This window comes from Terrapene carolina, unplaced genomic scaffold (genome assembly GCF_002925995.2).
Source record: "Terrapene carolina triunguis isolate 2854851 unplaced genomic scaffold, T_m_triunguis-2.0 Scaffold706, whole genome shotgun sequence".
Lineage (NCBI taxonomy): Eukaryota > Metazoa > Chordata > Testudines > Emydidae > Terrapene > Terrapene triunguis.
The window spans coordinates 228,364-248,733 of record NW_020665057.1 but is presented as its reverse complement, the minus strand read 5'-3'; the positions used below and the strand labels follow the sequence as shown (position 1 = coordinate 248,733).

The 20,370-nt window shown below is 40.5% G+C and overlaps 1 protein-coding gene across 1 annotated transcript in view; it reads right to left on the bottom strand.

Moving 5' to 3' along the window:
• DAPP1 (dual adaptor of phosphotyrosine and 3-phosphoinositides 1) overlaps positions 1-20,370 on the bottom strand; it is a 51,524-nt gene that overhangs the window by 5,648 nt on the left and 25,506 nt on the right. Inside the window, exons 3-6 of the mRNA XM_024211733.3 lie at positions 16,101-16,234; positions 6,538-6,668; positions 3,577-3,624; positions 790-852 (exon numbers count right to left, since the gene is read on the bottom strand). Of these exons, the coding sequence (XP_024067501.1) occupies positions 790-852; positions 3,577-3,624; positions 6,538-6,668; positions 16,101-16,234 (376 nt within the window). The remainder of the gene's footprint in view (positions 1-789; positions 853-3,576; positions 3,625-6,537; positions 6,669-16,100; positions 16,235-20,370) is intronic.

Genomic DNA, 20,370 nt, shown 5'->3' with positions numbered 1-20,370 from the left:
CAGAGCAACAGAGAGTAAATGCTTGGAAAGGAATGCCAAAAGGGGGGAAAAGGCATTGTGTAACTCAGAATAATGGGGTGAACTGAGGAAAGGAAAATAAACCCTGAATATCAGAAAAAATATCCCAATAATAATTCAGTTAGGTTGTGGAACAGCATCCTCAAGTGAAAGTTCCACTGTGGTGTTCAGTGATCACTCAGTGATTAAGGGCTTGTAAAAGATCTGCTTTATTCTGTATCTGGTTCCAACTGGCTGTGCATAAGAACAAGAACTTCACAGCCTGCTGCCCAGACTCACTCTCTCTCTCTCAGAAACTCAGCCCTTGAAGGCACAGTCCCCAATACCACACATCACTTCTGTCATTTAAATTAGATTGAATAAAGCAATTTAAAATATACTGTAAAGAACAGCTTTGTATTGGGTTATAGCCAAGATATTAAACACCTACTAGGTTATAATATTTATAATTATTCTCTAAAGTCAATGACAAAACTACCGTTGACTTCACTGGGAGCAGGATCAACCGGTCATCACCTGGCTTGCGATGGCTAAAAACATGCATGAATTCCACAAGTGGAACCATGGCATCTGTGAAAAACATGAGGTCAGGGGAGCATGGCATTGCAGGGATTTAAATATTGGAATTGATGTCTATTGGACTCAGCCTGAGAAATGCTAGGGCACCTACAGCTCCCACTCAAATTCCAAAGGATTTGAATGCTCTCAGGATCAGGCCCTACCTGAGATCTGATCATTTTAAACCAGGTCAAATTACAATTTGCTACTCACCATCTGGTCTTTGAAATATTTAAGTTCATTCCTATGCAATGTAAACCACCTCATTTTCCAATTCTGAGAAATCAAGCAAATGGTTTGAGAATTTTAAAACAAAGTAAAAAAATACAGCAGTCAAAATCAAACAACCTTTTCCTTCAAACCATTTTGTTTCTTATAGATGAGAGGTTCTATGTATAATCAGAAGAACACTTTCCTTTAACTACACTTTCTGCCTAAGGATCACAAAGTTCTTTACAAAGAAGAATAAGTTTTATCACCATTTTACAGATGGTAAAATTGAGGTTCAGAGAGATTAGATGACTTGCCCCTGGCCTGAAAAGGCATAGTATCTGCCTCTCAGACCAAAGCTCCTAGGGAAGCCCAGACCTTGAGACTTCAAGTCACAGGTTGCCTTGTACTGATAGACATTAGGGTCCAGATTGGTATATTATATTAAGGGACCTGCTATTGTGAGGTTCTCTGAACAGCCTCAAGGATGGAAGCTGAGAGCACTCAGCACCTTACATGAGTAGGACTGAAGTCATGAGATACAGAGGATCAGACTGACAGAGAGCTTTAAAAAAATCAATGAAACAAATGTGTATATATTACAGCATTTAATGTCAAACCAATTAAATGGATCTTTGTGCAACTGACTGACATAAAGAGATCAAAGACATAAGAACGGCCAAACTGGATCAGACCAATGGTCCATCTAGCTCAGTATCCTGTCTCTGACAATGGCCTGTGCCAGATGCTTCAACAGGAGTGATCAGAACAGGGCAATTTATCAAGTGATCCATTCCTCATCATCCAACCCAAGCTTCTAGCAGTCAGAGGCTAGGGACACCCGGAGGATGGGGTTGCATCCCTGACCATCTTGGCTAGGGACCTATCCTCCATGAACTTATCTAATTCTTTTTTTAACCCAGTTATACTTTTGGCCTTCACAACATCCCCTGGCAATGAGTTCCAAAGGTTGATGGTTCATTGTGTGAAGAAGTACTTCCTTATGTTTGTTTTAAACCGTGGCCTATTAATTTCATTGTGTGGCCCCTGGTTTCTGTGTTATGTGAAGGTAGATAACACATCCTTATTCATTGTCTCTACACCATTCCTGATTTTACTGACCAATATCATATCCCACCTCAGTCATCTCTTTTCCAAACTGAACAGTCCCAATCTTTTTAATCTCTCCTCATATGGAAACTGTTCCATATCCCTAATCATATTTGTTGCCCTTCACTGTACTTTTTCCAGTTCTAACATATCTTTTTTTGAGCTGGTATGTCCAGAACTGCATGCAATGTTCAAGGTCTGGGCTTACCATGGCTTTATATAGTGGCATTATGATATTTTCGGTCTTTTTATCTATTTCTTTCCTAATAGTTCCTAACATTCTATTAGCTTTTTTGACTGCCACTGTACATTGAGCAGATGTTTTCAGAGAACTATCCACAATGAAGCCAACATCTCTTTCTTGAGTGATAGCTAATTTAGACTTCATAATTTTTATGTATAGTAGGGATTATGTTTTCCAATGTGCATTACTTTGCACTTACCAACATTGAATTTCATCTGCCATTTTCTTGCTCACTCATCCAGTTTTGTGAGATCCCTTTGTAACTCTTCAGAGTCTGCTTAACTATCCTGAGTAATTTTGTATCATCTGCAAACTTTCCCACCTCACTATTTACCCTCTTTTTCCAGATCATTTATGAGTATGTTGAACAGCACAGGTCCCAGTACAGATCCTTGATGGCCCTGCTTCTTTACCTCTCTCCACTGTGAAAACCATTTATTCCTAGCCTTCTTTTAACTAGTTACTGAGCCATGAGAGGACCTTCCCTCTTATCCCATGACTATTTAGTTTGCTTAAGAGCCTTTGGTGAGGGACCTTGTCAAAGTACACTATATCCACTGGATCACACATGTTCACATGTTTGTTGACCCCCCTCAAAGAAATCTAATAGATTGGTGAGGCATGATTTCCCTTTACAAAAGCCATGTTGACTCTTCCCCAACATATCGTGTTCATCTATGTGTTGCTAATTCTGTTCTTTACTGAAGTCAGGCTTACTGGCCTGTAACTGCCAAGATGGCTTCTGGAGCCTTTTTAAAAAAATTGTTGTCACATTAGTTATCCGCCAATCATCAGGTACAGAGGCTGAATTAAGCAATACATACCACTGTTAGTAGTTCTACAATTTCATATATGAGTTCCTTCAGAACTCTTGGGTGAATACCATCTGGTCCTGGAGACTTATTACTGTTTAATTTATCAATTTGTTAAAAAAACCCTCCTCTATTTACACTTCTATCTGGGACAGTTCCTCAGATTTGTCTTGTAAAAAAGAAATGGCTCAGGTGTAGAAATCTCCCACACATCCTCTTCAGTGAAGACCAATGCAAAGAATTCATTTAGCTTCTCCACAACGGCCTCGTCTTTTTTGAGTGCTCTTTTAGCACCTCAATTGTCCAGTGGCCCCACCAACTGTTTGGCAGGCCTCCTGTTCTTGATGTACTTAATACAAAATTTGCTGTTAATTTTTGTGTCATTTACAAGCTGCTCTTCATATTCTTTTTTGGTTGGCCTAATTATACTTTTACACTTCACTCGCCAGAGTTTGTTTCTATTTTTCTCGGTAATGATTTATTTCTCATTTCACTAGATATAGGATATTAAATCACAGAGATGCTAGGTTAAACCTGGGCTTTTCTCTTCCTCCTCAACTTTCATTTCTTTCTATAGGCATGGGATGGAAGAGAGGAGTATGAAAGCTCTGAAGTTTTTCTTACCTTTACTATTTTGCCTTGTTTTACCAAGTATCCTTCTTTTGTACCGAGCTGCAAAGAAACAAGGAAAGGGATCAAAATTAAAGGCTCAGCTGTGTTTATATTTTGTTCCTTTTTATTATGAGCAAAACAAAATCAAACTATAGCTCATTCTCCTCCAGATACCTCCCACAACCACTCATTTTATCCTTATGCTCGTGCAGCTTCTGTACTGTCCCCACGGTGTGGGCCAAATTCCCCCAAAAGTCATTCCATTGACTTCAAAGGAGTGGTACCCACTTACACCAGGGTAGGCTAGAATCACAGAGTTCTCCAAGTATATAATGACCCAAATTCAGTAAAATATACACAGCAATTAAGTCATTTTACTTAATTTACCTAGATGCCACTTGTCATAATACTTAAGTACTGTAATAGATCTTACCAGCCAATGGGATTATCCATGTAAACTGTTCTGTAAACACTAAAAAAAACCCAAAGAACTGGGACATATTTTAATTTGCTTTGGTTAAGTACTCTCTATATGTGACAAAAGCCCTTCCAACTACAGATGAGCAGAGTACAAACAGAACCTTATGTAACACAAAAGCATGTGCTAGGGAATTTTTGATCTAGTTAGGCAAAAACACCTATTTGACTACAGTCGGAATGTTGGATGCACAATTTTGGCCTTGATTTTTAAAAATGATTAATGATTTGGGTGCTTAAAATTCTTGAGTGCGCCCCTTGAAACTTCAAGAAAGGCCTGACTTTTCATCATCTTCACTAGACACATCTGGAAATCACTGAATCATAGAAGTGCAGAACTGGGAGGGACCTCAATAGGTCATCTACTCCAGTCCCCTGCACTCAAGGCAGGACTAAGTAATAACCAGACCATTCCTGACAGGTATTTGTCTAACCTGTTCTTAAAAATCTCCAATGACAGAGATTCCACAGCCCCCCTAGGCAATTTGTTCCAGTGCTTAACTATCCTGACAGTTAGGAAGTTTTTCCTAATGTCCAACCTAAACCACACTTGCTGCAATTTAAGCCCATTGCTTCTTGTCCTATCCTCAGAGGTTAACAAGAACAGTTTTTCACCCTCCTCGTTGTAACAACCTTTTATGTAGTGAAAACTGTTATCATGTCCCCTCTCAGTCTTCTCTTTTCCAGGCTAAACAAACCCAATTTTTTCAATCTTTCATCATAGATCATGTTTTCTAGTCCTTTAATCATTTTTGTTACTCTCCTCTAGACTTTTTCCAATTTGTCCACATCTTTCCTGAAAAGTGGTGCCCAGAACTGGACACAATATTCCAGTTGAGGCAGTATCAGTGTGGAGTAGAGTGGAAGAATTATTTCACGTGTCTTGCTTACAACACTTCTGCTGATGCATCCCAGAATGATATTTGCTTTTTTTGCAACAGTGTTACACTGTTGACTCATATTTACCTTGTGATCCACTATGATCCCCAGATCCCTTTCTTCAGTGCTCCTTCTTAGGAGTCATTTCCCATTTTGTATGTGTGCAACTGATTGTTCCTGCCTAAGTGGAGTACTTTGCATTTGTCCTTATTGAATTTCATCCTATTTACTTCAGACCATTTTTCCAGTTTGTCCTGCTCATTTTGAATTTTAATCCTATCCTCCAAACCACTTGCAAACCCTCCCAGCTTTGTATCGCCCACAGACTTTATAAGTGTACTCTCTATGCCATTATCTAAATCATTTATGAAGATACTGAACAGAACTGGACCTAGGACCCATCCCTGCAGGACCCCACCCAATATGCCTTTCCCGGTTAACTGTGAACCATTGATAACTACTCTGGCCACGTCTATACTTACAGCACTGTAGGGGAACAGCTATACTGATACAGCTGTGCCGCTGCAACACGTCTGGTGAAGACACTCTATGCTGACGGGGGAGAGCTCTCCCGTCAGTATAATAAAACACCTCCATGAGCAGCAGAAGTTCTGTCACCGGGAAAAGCTCTCCCACTGACATAGCTCTGTGCGCATGAGCACTTATGTCGGTGTAATTTATGTCACTGGAGGTGGTTTTTTTACATCACTGAGTGACATAAGTTATGCTGACGTAGGTTGTAGTGTAGACATAGCTTCCCTGGGAATGGTTTTCCAACCAGTTATGCACCCACCTTACAGTAGCTCCATCTAGGCTACATTTCCCAAGTTTGTTTATGAGAGGGTCATGCGAGACAATGTCAAAAGCCTTACTGAAGTCAAGATATACCACATCTACCACTTCCCCCTATCTACAAGGCTTGTTACTCTGTCAAAGAAAGCTATTAGGTTGGTTTGACATGATTTGTTATTGACAAATCCATGCTGACTGTTACTTATCACTTTATTATCTTCTAGGTGTTTGCAAATTGATTGCCTGATTATTTGCTCCTTTGTCTTTCTGGATACTGAAGTTAAACTGACTGGTCTGTAATTCCCTGGGTTATCCTTATTCCCCTTTTTATAGATGGGTGCTATATTTGCCCTCTTCCAGTTCTCTGGAATCTCTCCCATTTTCCATGAGTTTTCAAAGGTAATCGCTAATGGCTCAGATATCTCCTCAGTCAGCTCCTTGAGTATTCTAGGATTGTATTTAATCATTAAATTATTCTGGCTGTGATTTTTTTGTAAAAACTAACTAGTTTCAAAACTTTTTAAAGTTAATATTCTACAGGGATAGCGGTGGAGGTCTTTGGTTCGTGTATAGTCAAAAATAATTTTAGTTCAGATGGAAAGATTTGCATATGACACCTCTCTTATTAAGATTTTCTAATGCTCAGCATTGCTGATCTCCTGAGGAGAATGGTGGAAAGGTTCTTATTCATCACATGACTGTACCGGTAGGATTATTTTCTTGGCTATAACCATTTTTAAAAGGGTAGATCATCAGTGCACGCTCCAGGGCTCACTTGGCTAGCTGTGTTACACTCAGACCCTTAATAACAGAAAAGTAACTTACCGAAGGCGCATTCGGGACAAGATCATTTTCAGTTTTTCCTGTCTGCATTGCAGTGTGAACTCGGACAGACTCATAAATAGAAGGTTCTTCCACTTTCCGGGGATACGGATGTTTCAGTACAATTAGGGTGCCTGAATAGAAGATTGCCAGGTCACTCACTAGTGCTAAGTGGGTAATACAAAATGATTGTCCCAGCTGTCTGTGTGTGTGATTTTAAGACACATTTCCCTTTTAAATCTAAGAATGCACAGGAATCATGAACAATATCCCATGGAGTTCTGGAGCACTCCTGTGTTCTCAGGTTCCTAAGACAAGAGTGGGATTTTGGCCACACACAGGTCAGAGGACAATCAGACATTATCATGTCATAAATGACAAATGATTGATGAAATAAGGCAAATCATTTTCAAAGTGCACAGCCTAAGTAACTGGACTGTACATAAGGTTTTCCACAGGGGACAAGATCCTTCCCCACAAACTGCAGAGCGGCTATGGGCAGTGACTAATGGATCTGGGTAGTGGCAGTTCCACCTGACTAGAGTGGATCCTTCACCCTTGACTCTACCCTGCCCTGCTCCCAAGACACCCTGGACCTCTGTTCCACTGTGCGTGTGGAGTCAGGATCTCCTGTATGGTTTACCCAAATCCTGCCCCCTGCTGTGTCTGAAAACCTCTGCTCTCCTATGCATGCCCAACTGCACCTCTTCTCTTCTATTCCTTCAAGCAGGTGCTACGGTTGTGTCTACTCTATAGAGCTGATGCCGTCATAGCTATGTTGATACAGCAATACCAACATAGCCCCCTCATATAGCTGCAGCACCAACAGAAGGAGGAGTTCTGCTGGTTTACAAACACCCCCTCCCCAAATGACATCAGCTAAGAAGCCCTTTTCTCTTGGCATAGCTGAGTCTACATGGGGGTTTTGTCAGCACAGTTATTACGGTAGGTGGTGGTGTTTTTTTTCACACCCCTGACTGACATAGCTATACATTTTAAGTGCAGACCAGGCCTGCCTTTCTGAATCTGCCTTCAAGCAGATATTCACGTAAACCTCCTCCCTAATGTGATATGAGTGGAAAAGCCAAGAAGGCAGCGCCACAAAACTTTCACACCTGCATGAGGCAAGAGAAATATGTTTTCTTTGTTCCCTTTAGAGCTGTAATTTGAATCTGCTTTTGCTCATGGAATCATCAATTATTAGGATAACTGGATTAGACACACAACATACGGCTTTCGTGATTATCAAGCACCTAATCTGTGTTTCACAATTGGAAGCCATTTCTTGCCTCACATAAATCTCTGCCATGGATAAACATCCTTCTCATTAGAACTATATATCTATGCCCAGTATCCTCGAGTTTTCATAGGTGTATATAAATACATTGTGCCTTTTTTAAGCATCCAAACTCAGAGTAGTGGATATAAGGACCCAAAGTTTTTAAGTCTAGTGCAAAGATGGAGAGATGTTCACTTCAGTCTTTTATGCACAATGAAGAGAGGGGCCAGAATGGTCCAGTAGATGGGACCCACGATCAGGCACTAGGAGACTGTAATTATCTGCCTGGTTGTGCCACAGACCAACTGTGTGACATTGGTCAAATCACTTCATCTCCCTGAGCTTTCATTTTCCCATCTGCAATAATAAAGCTCGGAATAATAAAGCTGACCCACCTTTGATAATCTATGGATGAAAAGTGCTTTCTACTGTAAATGCTTCATGTTTGCTATTAGAGAAGATTTACAAATTCTATTTTTATAGAACTTCCTCAGTAAATACAATCTTGGCTGTAGAATGTATGAGGTAGTACCTAAAAGGCAGGGTGTCTTTTTTTTTTTTTTTTAAACACTCATTTTCTATTTGTGAAAGAGAAACAAACTACATGAAAATGACCTTTTTGAGGCCTTCCCTCCATTTAGCATATGTTAAAATATTTGTTATTTAAATTCCATGTTTGAAACTTGACTAGTTATGTCCTCTTGAGCTTGTGATCATCGGTTCTCACAAGCTAAGCAATGTTAAGACTAATAAGTACTTGGATTGGAGATCCACAAGGAAAACCCAGAGCGCTGCAGGAAGAGGTACTGCTGTCCGCTGAACCAGTGACTTGGATGGAGTACTAAGGGACACTGCTGCTACCTAAGGCCCCAATCCTGCAGACACTTATGCTTAAGGTCTGGGGGGACAGGGGTCACTCAGTGCTTAAGATGCTTTCAAGAGATCTCTTTATTCTGTGTCCAGTTCCAGCTGTCTGGGCATAACAACAAGAGCTTTACAGCATCCAGACTATCTAGGAAGCTTAGCCCTTAAAGACACAATCCCTGATACCACAAGATCCCATCTACACTAGAAAAGGTTTAGTGGTATACCTATATAGGCAAAGCCTCCTAACATAGCTGCATCTTATTCTGGCAACAGAGTACTTTACCATAGGTTGTACCAGTTCCCAAGCAAAACAAGCTGTACCAGAAAAAGCCCTTTTTTTTGCTAGTATAACTGTGTCTATTTTGGTGGCACAAATATTGTGTACAAAAATTAAACCCTTGCCTAACAGTACTAAACTGGCAATGTTTATAAGAATAGACCTGGCCTAATTTTAGGCACTGGAATTGGTCCCATTTAAATCAATAGGTTTACTTGGTATATAAAGTTAACCATATAATTAAATCTTTGCAGGATCAAGGCTTAAGAGAGCCATCCTATGAGCGGTACAGTGGCAGCCCTGAGCAGTTGTGATCAGCTGATGGGGTCTGTGTTTGTGGGTGTGGTGTTAAAGAAGAAGGGTGTTAAGGGTGTTGTTTTGGCAATATTCTGACTCAGCTACAGTCTGTCCACTTGCAAAGTGCTAAAGTAAAACTAAAAAAACAGGAAACCAGTGATGAAACAAAAATAAGTCCCTTCCAGCTGGTAAGTATTTGGCTCATGTTTAGTTTTTCTTGTTTTTTTCCTTTCCTTTCCAGGCAGAGAAATTCCTTTCTGGGTAATTTTTAAGCCACACTCCAAGCTTCTCACACAGACTCAGCTCACATAATTAATTAAACCCCCTCACCAAGTAGCTGATCTGGTAGTTAATAAGGCTACAGGTATCCCAGATAGAACCTGCCACCTTTCCCTCAAAGTAATGAAAAGACTAAGATACAGCAGGGTCCATGACTGATGAATCAAACATGCCTCTATTTGTCTGAGCTTACTCCAGTAGGCTATAGGAACCCCTGTATCTAAAGAATTTACTGAGCTCAGCCAAAGGGACGAGCAACCTTTGGTAATAAGAAAAGGAGCTTCCATTCTCTTCTCTTACTCCTGAGTAGGTGGCACAACCTCATGCTGCTATATAAATGTAAGACAATAATATATTTAGAATTTTTATCTATAGATATATCTCAAAGCATTTCATAAAGGTGAGTAAGCATTATTATCCCCATTGTACAGATAGGGAAACTGAAGCACCATGACACACTGAATCAATATAAAGTCAGGAAGAGAAACCAGGTTCCTTGACTCCCGGTTTGGTAATCTGGTGGGTCACACTACCTTATTAAAACCAGAACATATTATTCTGTTTGGTCAGTTTGTTCCAGTTAGCACTATGACTTGGTTAAAATGTCATAACATTTAACTTTGTTTTTTGGGTAGAAGCAACACCTTTTCTGAACCGAGCTCTTAATATTCTGGCTCACTATGACATTGCTTGGTAAGAGGATGTTTTATACAAGTGTCATCAAGTATGTTATCCGCATGTCATTCAGACTAACCTTCATGGAGCTCTGACTAAACAGCAGAGAGTTTGTTTGCAGCAAAACACTAGCAAAGGAGATCTCTAAAATTAGATTGGTGCTTCAGATCCAACCTTCCTCACTACCCATATGCATTTTCTAATACTACAAAGCTCACATGCCTAGTTGAAAGAGGAGATCAAAGAGACAATACAAAATAAACTTTCAAAATGATTGTTAATAATGTATTAAATTCTGCAGATGAGTTATATTTTGCAAGAGGGGATGGGGGAAAAAGAATATTTGAAATAATGATAGCTGACATCTGATCATAGAAACAGGGAAGCATGCAAATGTGATATGCTTAACTTGAGCTATGTGATGTAGATCAAGGGTCATAGTCAGTTTAATTCTCCCTAGCTCTATGGAAAATTTCTTTTGCATTTAATAAGGATGGAACCAAGAGGCCTCTATTAGCAATTACTCAAAATAAGCCTATAGTACTGAACAGAGTGATATCCTGTGTATTAAGTTCCGTAGACAATTATATACTTACTGCAGAATTGCATACACTAGTTTAAACATTCTATAAAAATGATATTTTCTATTAATTTCTGTAGGATTTTTCCATAAGGAATATTTTTTGTAGAGTCATTCAGTAAATATATAAGAAATAGAAATGTCCAGTTTAATCCGTAGCAAGATTTTGTGGTGTGGTTTTAGTTTTTTGGGGGTGGGAGAGGGCGGAGGGGATTGGTATATATTTCTGCTTTCCAATTAATAGAGATAGTCTGTCTGAAAACTAACAGAACAGGAAAATATCAGTATGTGACTGTATTCTTGGCAATTTAATCTGATTAAAGCCACAATTTGGTTTTTATGTCTGGTTAATGACTCAAAGCTTACACATAGCTTTTAAAAACATTAGCTGAGAACTCGTAAAAACAAAAACAAAAACAAATAGAAAAAAATAACCTTTTGGCTATGTTAGTTTGGCAAGAAGACAGAAATATGACCGTATATTGCTTCTACCCTTGTTATTGAAGTGAGCTTTTATAACAGTCAGTTGTCTATTCAAGAAACTGCCTCACAGCAAATACTAGCCTGAGTCACACTTTTGTTTGTTTTAATTTTTTGCATTATCTGAAGTAAGGGAAGAAGTGCACACATTGGAACACTGAAGTAAAATCAGCATTAATGTGTATAGCTATTTGCAATGACTAATAAAGCTATAGACAGAAATAGGGCTAGTTAGAATTCTAACGCTTAGGCCCCAATCCAGCACGAAAGTACCCCTGTATCCATATGCATCACTTCGCAGGATCTCAGTTTAGGGCTGCCAGGCGTCGATTTCTAGACCGTGGTGGATTCAGTCAGCACTGCTGACCGGGCCGTTAAAAGTCCAGTTGGCAGCGCAGCGAGGGCCTGGGCTAAGGCAGGCTCCCTACCTGCCCTGGCTCTGCGCGGCTCCTGGAAGTGGCCACCGGGTCCTTGTGGCCCCTAAGCACATGGGTGGCCAAGGAGGCTCCGTGCGCTGCCCCCACCCCAGTGCCAGTTCTGCAGCTCCAATTGGCCGGGAACCATGAGCAATGGGAGCTGCAAGGGCGGCGCCTGCAGGTGCGAGGGCAGCCCGCGGCACTTCCCTGGCCACCCATGCGCTGAGGGGCCGCTAGGACTTTTCAGCCACTTCCTGGGAGCCATGGTAAGTGCCGCCAGGACCCCAGTTCCCAAACCCCATCCCGCACCCCAGCCCTCTGCCCCATCCCGGAGTCTCCTCCCACACCCAAACGCTCTCGCAGATCCTGCACCCCACACACACCCAACACCCTGCCCCAGCCCTGAGCCCCCTCCTGTACCCCAAACCCCGCAGCCCCAGCTCGGAGCCCCCTCATTCATCCCCTCCCACACTCCAAACCCCTCGGCCCCAGCCCAGAGCCCCCTCCTGCACCCCAAACCTCTCATCCCCGGCCCCATCCCAGAGCCTGCATCGCCAGCTGGAGTCGTCACCCACCCCCGTACCCTAACCCCCTGCCCTAGCCCGGAAACCCTCTTCTTCACCCTGAACCCCTCATTTCTGGCCCCACCCAGAGCCCACACCTCAAACCCTATCTCTGGGCCTTATGCAACTTTTCATCCATAGATCTCCAAGCGCTTTACAAAGCTTGGGTTCATAGTCTCCTCATCTGACAGATAGGTAACTGAGACCCAGAGCACCTAAATGACTTGGCTAAGGTTTCACAGAGATACAGTGATAGAGTGGGAGGAGAAATAAACTCTCCTGACTCAGTGTGATACCCTAATTCCTGGAACTACACTAAAAAACACACAATGTTTAAAAGTGCGCACAAAACAATCATTAGTGTTGTAGAAAAGTTACTAGAGCTGGTCAAAAAATTAGTACAATAAAATATTTCACGCTTCCATTTAAATGGGTTGAAATTTTAACCCATTTTTCATTTAAAAAAAATATTTTTCACAACTTTTTTCAAAATGTTTTTCTGAAACATCAAAAAAGTTGGGTTTTTTTCATTTAGTGATTTTTATTTTTTTAATAAATGAAAACATTTTCATTTACTGAAAACCTGAGTTTTGGTAAATGGAAATTTTTGAATTAAAAAGACTTTTTTGTGAAAATTTCTGATAATGACAATTGATCACAAAAGTTTACATTTTCAGAAGTCGTCTATTTTTAAATAAATAAACTTTTTGTTAAAAAACGTTGACCAGCTGCACTAAGTTATACCTTCCTTTCCCAGTAACATGGAACTTAGGCTTGAGAACCATGAACTCGTTTGAATTTTTTTCCTGCACCTCTACAGCCTTTCAGAGCCCACACTAACTGTACTTTTAAATGTAGCAAAATGAAAATTGGATGGGGGGAGCCTTTAGAGATGATTTCTATTTCTCTGTTGGTGATAGTATGTGCTTGTGAAGTCCTTTGTTTATAAACCAGCCAGAGAATAAAATAATTCAGGTTCCTTGTTTAGTCCGTCATATGGCTGAGCTGCCAGTTTTACCATATAACATTCCGTGCCAGTATTTAAAAAAACAAACAAACATTGATTATACAATTACTGCCCACTAGTGCCTGAGACAAAGTTCTTACTTTATCTATCATTGAGTGAGAGCATGGACTGGGAGCCAGAACCGGATTCTGTTCCCAGCTCTGCCACTGATACGTTTTCTGACCTTGGGCCAGATATTTTACCTCTTTTGACCTAATGACATTTACCTTCTTATGGATAACAGCTAAGTATTATAATTCTTTTAAAAGGCTCTGCTTGAACAGACAACTTACTGCTCCTGCTCCATTAAATTAGCCATTACCCCACAGGCAGCTATTATTATTAATCATGTTTATTACGGTAGTGCTCGAGGGGTTTGACATCAGCATGTGAAATCAGCATTGGTGCTCTCTCTTCCTGTATATTGCTGCATATAGGAAAGTAAAGTGGAAAGGGAACAAGCTTGTTGGCGAGATACTTTAATACCCATTTCCAGCCTATAGCTCTGTCTGATTTAGACAGATGAGAGGGGTTTCACTGAGCTAGCAGAATCTGATTAGGGAGCCATAAGCAAACTGCCATGCACATCATTCAGCTCTAGGGATCTAGCTTGCGGAGATCATATAGCACCAAATCCTTATTTACTAATGGATGTCACACATGGAGTGAAGGAAGGAAAAATCATAATTTTCTACATGTCATCTGAAATATTTGAAAGGTTAAACTTGCTGGTATATTTCTGACTTCAGATAAGAATCTTCTCATAACCCAAAATGGATATTTAGATTGAAACATTTTCATCTTACACTTTAAACCAGAGTTTCTCAAACAGGGGTCGCCGTTTGTGTAGGGAAAGCCCCTGGCGGGCCGGGCTGGTTTGTTTTCCTGCCCCGTCCGCAGGTCCGGCCGATCGCGGCTCCCACTGGCCACGGTTCACTGCTCCGGGCCGATGGGAGCTGCAGGAAGCGGCGCGGGCCGAGGGACTTATTGACCGCCGCTTCCAGCAGCTCCCATTGGCCCGGAGCAGCGATCCGCAGCCAGTTGGAGCCACAATCAGCCGGACCTGCGGACGGGGCAGGTAAACAAACCGGCCCCTCCTGCCAGGGGCTTTCCCTACACAAGCGGCAACCCCTGTTTGAGAAACCTTGCTTTAAACCAAAACAGTTCTACAAACTAGTACTTTGAAGCATGGTTCATAGTATAGTTGCATTTTTAAAATAAACCTTGTTAACCATGTGATTGGATTAATACTTGTGTCCCAAATATACAGAAGTGCTTGAGTGCATATTTATTGATGTATATGCCATCACAGCAATTGCACCTGCAGATAATCATTTAGGCATCTATCTGATCATTTGCATGTACAAATACCACTACTGCACATACAAATTATTTGCATATTTTTTGCACGCACAAATTATTAGCAGTTTTCTGCCTTACAAATGTTCATTAATTCTAGCAATTTCCAATGTGGAGGTAGGTAAGTCTTAACCTTATCTTAGAAATAAGAAAACCACAACAAGAAAGACTGGCCCAAAGCCACAGAAGCGACAGTGCCAAATCTAGGATTAGAACTCAGGAGTGCCTGGCACCTACACCTAACCTATACTTTTAGCACTAGAATATATACCCCTCTTTCTCAGAATTAGTACTAGAAATTTGAACTCAGGGTTTTAAATTTCATTCCTACAAGTGATCTGCTGGTAGGAAGAGTCTTTCTCCTTCTCCTTGACCCCATTCAAGCAGCAGCTGTCTGTTGAAATGGTCTGTGCCCCTCTTGTTTTAAATAACACTGATTAAGCAAATATTTAAAAAAAAAATCCCAGTTTCAGGGCAGAGCAAGTCAACAAGCAGGCTGCTCTGCCTCAGCAGAGGAAAGGCAAAGGAGATTACTTGTTAATGGTGAGGTATAGGGCATGTAAGCTGCAGATGAAGTGAGGAAACCATTGTGGATTGCTGGGATGGAAAGTAGTGGAAATAAACTCTTTCATAGCTCTCTCCTTCCTCTACTCTTAGCCCCCTCCCTCCATGCCTCCTCTTCTGAGAAGATGTTTAAATGTTATTTTGGGACAGTCATCAAATTGTAGTTTTTAACCCTGTATTTCTTAACCTAGTAAAATAAAAAACTGGCAGGAGAGGCGTTTAAGGGTCCTACTCTTCTCAGCACATGCACATTCTGAAATGCTTCTTCTGGGCTAAGATTGTGTTAGCAGCAAAGACGAGGCAGCAACAGAAGCTTCTTATAGTGTGTGATTGTTTTAACCTCTCATCTTGTTAGACAAGTGCATAATGAGCACAGGTATTTCACTGGTAAACATCATGTGACCATCCTCTGTTCTCAGCAATCAATTCTGTTCTCAGTAACAATGGAATAAATCGAAACTAACTCTATTGACTACACTGCTGAGAGCAATTTCTATAGTTCTGTGCCACATCAAACTGCTCTAATCTGTTTCAGGCACCAGCTGACTATAATAGAGACAACGTTCTACCACGTGGCTCCCTGAAACAGCTACGGTTCCCTCCTTTATCCAGGGTGGGTCCAAGCAAAGGCCTCTGCCTCAGGGACTGGAGACAAGATCCTGTTACTGGCTCTACCCTGACACCAAAATGGGCTTGTGTCCCAGGCTGGTAAAATCACAACCTGCTTACTTTGGTTTGTGTTTAGATTAAGCAGAAGGCATCCCTAACCTAAACCTCTGGTACGTTTAACATTGGCACACACAAAATAATATCTGAAGAGGTACGTCTGGGCAGGTTTTGAGTAAAAATGGCTATCTGGTGTAAATATGAAGTGGGTTCCCTAAAACTATCTCCACACGCACACACATGACACACATTGTTTACCTGTCTCGCTTCCAATTAAAGGCTGGTTTGCAAAATGCATGACTAACTCCTTCAAGCTGGGAAATTCATTAAAGCCAAACTTGAATGAAGACCCCATGTGCTCCACATGGAAATGTTTCACAGAATCTCTTGCTCTAAAAGGAAAAAGAAAATTGTCCAAATATGTAAAGTTTGCAAATTAAGAAATGTCTCTGGAGGAAAATGTAAACACTTATTACTTTGTGCTTACACAGTACCAACCATGTTTAGATTTTGGAGCTTCATTGGGATTGATTTTTCAAAGATACAGCATGTTCAGAGCTCCCATTCACTCCAGTTGGAGTTGTAGGTGCTTGACACCTCTGAAAGCCAGGCCTATTAATTAAGAGTTGCAACACTACTGTGAGGTAAGGTAAGTATTATCACTATTTTACAGATGGAGTAATGAAAGCACAGAAAGCTTAAGTGACTTGTCCAAGGTCACATTGGGAGTCAACGACAGAGTCAAGACTAGAACCCAAGAGTCCTTTCTCCTAGCCTCCTGCTGTATCCATCAGGATGCCTGTCCAGTTAGCAACAATACAGACGCTCCCCGACGTACGCAAGCATTCCATTCCGGAACGCCTTGCGTAGCTTGAATTTTGCGTAAGTCGGAAACGTATACCCGACAATTACGCGCAAAAATACAAACAAACAAAAAACCTCCTATTTCTAGTTTTCGGAACTTTTTCCGTAAGTGCGGATTTGCGTAAATCAGGTTTGCGTAACCCAGGGGGCGTCCGTACTGCTAATTCTTAAAATATAATCCTTCCGTTCAGTGTACACATTTTATTTATTATTGGATAACATTTTCAAAATTTCAAAATTAGGCACTTTTAAAGATGGCCTGATTTTTTATTTTTTTTTTAAGCAGTCTCCCTAATCTTACTGTGAAGTCACTTTGTGTTACAGGTGCTCAGTACCTTTTCAAAATCAGGCCTCCTTTAAAAGTGCCTAAAGTGTAAGTGTCTAAATATATATTTAGGGCTTAATTTTAGGCATCTGGGTTTGAGAATTTTTGGCCTACTATTTACTATCACCAACAAAGGCTCCAATCAAGATAGGGGGTCCCTTGTGGTAGGCACTAAACAAATTCACACAGGAAGAGAGTCTTATCTTTATCAGTACAATGCCATTCAGGAGAACTTGTGGATATACAAAGAGCTATACAAGTCCTGACTTCCTTGCTGGATGTTATTCATCCATAAGGCAGTGAAGCAATTCATATAAGAGGCATTGGAGCAGGCATTTCTCTTCTGTTAAAGTGGATCCTGTTAACAATAGCAGTAAGGTAGTCCAGAGAATCTTTAAAAGAAAAGGTTAGGAAAAACCAAGAAACAAATATAGTGGAGAAAGGGAAGAGGTTATGAACTCCCATTATTTTCTCATCATTTAGTAGGAACTACTTTTCATAGTGGATGCTTACAATCCCTGATATATTTTAATGGGTTTTATTAATTATATTTAATTATGTTAAAGAGCCATGTTCTAAGCACAGCTGGCCACTCCAGAGTGTGCATTCATAAGCTTTAGAGCACCACTCTTGTGGCTGAAAACACCGCCTTCCTTCAGCCTCCCATCACATAATGCAGGCAAGACATGTGCCAATAGCATACTAGGATGTATGTTGTCATGGTTTCTTGGTACAGTGAGGTCATGTTTTCATCTCTTCATCTAATTTCACAGGAAATAAAGTGTGGCAATGAGATTAGGATCTATTCATTGCTTAGTTCCTCTTCAAAGTTAGTGAATTTAACTACTCACTAGCTTCAGACTGCAAATGTCCATCAAAGTATCAAGGGATATCTGAGCATAGTTTCATACTGAAGCAAGCCACTAATGATGATTGATAAAGTGTGTGTGTGTGTGTGTAATAAAGGACAGATAGAAGGTATTCGGGAGAGTAGATCAGCTATACACTAAGGCTTGGTCTACACTAACCCCCCAATTCGAACTAAGGTACGCAACTTCAGCTACGTGAATAACGTAGCTGAAGTTCGAAGTACCTTAGTTCGAACTTACCTCGGTCCAGACGCGGCAGGCAGGCTCCCCCGTCAACTCCATGGTACTCCTCTCGCCGAGCAGGAGTACCGCAGTCGACGGCGAGCACTTCCGGGTTTGACTTATCGCGTCCAGACAAGACGCGATAAGTCGAACCCAGAAGTTCGATTGCTTGTCGCCGAACTAGCGGCTGGGTATAGACGTACCCTTAGACATAGAGCTGGCCAAAAAATGTTATGTATGTTCCATGAAAACTATCTGAACAAAATTAAAACTTTTCATTTTGTAATGAACATATTTTATTAGTTTCATCAAAAAATCCAGGGAATAATTTAGAATGAAACAAGCATTTTTCATTTTGTTTGAAAATATTAATGGCTTCTTTCAATTAACCAAATTTTAGTTTCAAAATGAAAAAATTTCACTTTTCCTCCCTTTTCCCTCCCCCGCCCTTTATTTCTGTGGGGAAAAGAGGAGAAGGGGGCAGTATAACGGAATGAAATGAAAATTTTCATTTGAATCAAACTTTTTCAATTCATTTTGCTGAAAAAAAAAATAGTCAAGGGGAATATATTTTTGCTAAAAACTTTCATTTCCTTTGACAAGCCATTTTTTGTATTAAAGAAGTTATGATTAAAACATTTTGACCAGTTCTACTGAGGTATCTTCTGATCCACAGCATCAAATGATGGAAGCAAACATTTATACCAGACTGTAGAGCACTCTGAGGACTACATTTAATTACACTCATTGACCCTGAGTTTTGGATACTAATTTTTCACATGAAACCTATTTTCATACATCCAAAGTGTCATCTTTGGATGCTGTATATAAGAATTTTAAAAAACTGAGTAATTAAGAAAATAGAATCTATCACTCAAAGACTTACTCTGATTTCATCTTTTAAATAACAGGAGATACATTCCCTCAGAGGGAATTTGCTAGATGTTTGTTTTGTGCATTTCTTCCTCTCCTTTACAATGCAATCAGCTACCCCACAACAGTTGGGTAACTAGGAAAGCATTTACTCTGGCTGATATGCACCATGTCCCTTCATAATAAGTTATTATTACATGCATCTCTGAAGGAACTATCACTGGGCATCTAAAAGATCTGGACAGTCTGAGCTGTCAGTGAAACTTAATATTCTCTACTCCACTCACCAGTCTTGTGCTGGAGTAACTCCCCTGACTTCAATAGAGATAAACCAACCTAAAAGTGATGTAACCGAGTAAAGAATCAGGGCCAAGGATCCCGACCTGTGATTTTTATTTCAGCTAACAAAGTAACAAACCAATGACACTGTATCAATATTCACTACACAGTTGTCAAGGATGAACAAACCCTTCCAGCATGAACCTTAGTCTTGCAGACATTATAAACTGACACTTACGGAACAATTCTCTTTTTATCAGTTGTTTACAAATATTTAATTTATTCTTAAGTTATTGCAAGAAGCAACTCTTTTAAATACATTTTCTGGTTTACTCTATATAACTTTCAGATTGCCATGCAAAACTGGCCTGGGTTTTGTTTGAGAAATTGCCAGTGGCAGAGGGTTAGTTCAAACAGTGCTTAATTTTTCCTGCTAGTGTAAAAATATTCAGGCCACTGAGAAATTATACTCTTTAAAAACTAAGAAATAAATGTTTGTTTCTACGAGTTTTCCTTTTCATGTTTTTTACACTAGGCACCTGTCATCGATACTTATTGTTTGTGTTGCTGTACTTTCTAGAGGCCCCATTGTGCTAGGCGCTGTATAGATGAGGGTTTGTGTGTTTGTTCTTAAGGCATTCCCTGACCCACAGAGCTCACGGTCTGGGAACATGTCTGTACTGAAGAGATTTATGCTGGTGTCTATACACTGATGAAAACCACTGGCGTTGATGCTCTGCACCAGTGTGAAACTGGACTTCACAAGTGCAGCTGACCTTGGTTTCAAAGTGCAATATATTACAGTGACCCCAGACAATGCATAAATGGCAAGTTATTAATTTAAAGGGCGTGTCAAATGTTCTTGTCTGCAAGTTATTCATAGCAGTTCATGCAATGTCCTGAATACGTCCCCTTTAAAATCCTGTTGTGTCCTGGTTATTGGGAACTAAAGCTCCTTAAATCAAGACACTGACTCAACAGTCATGTATGTAAACTTTGAGCATGTTTGCACTGTATGGGTTACATCCTCAGCTGGTATAAATCATAACTCCAATGATGTCAGTGGAACTACACTGATTTACACGAACTGAGGATC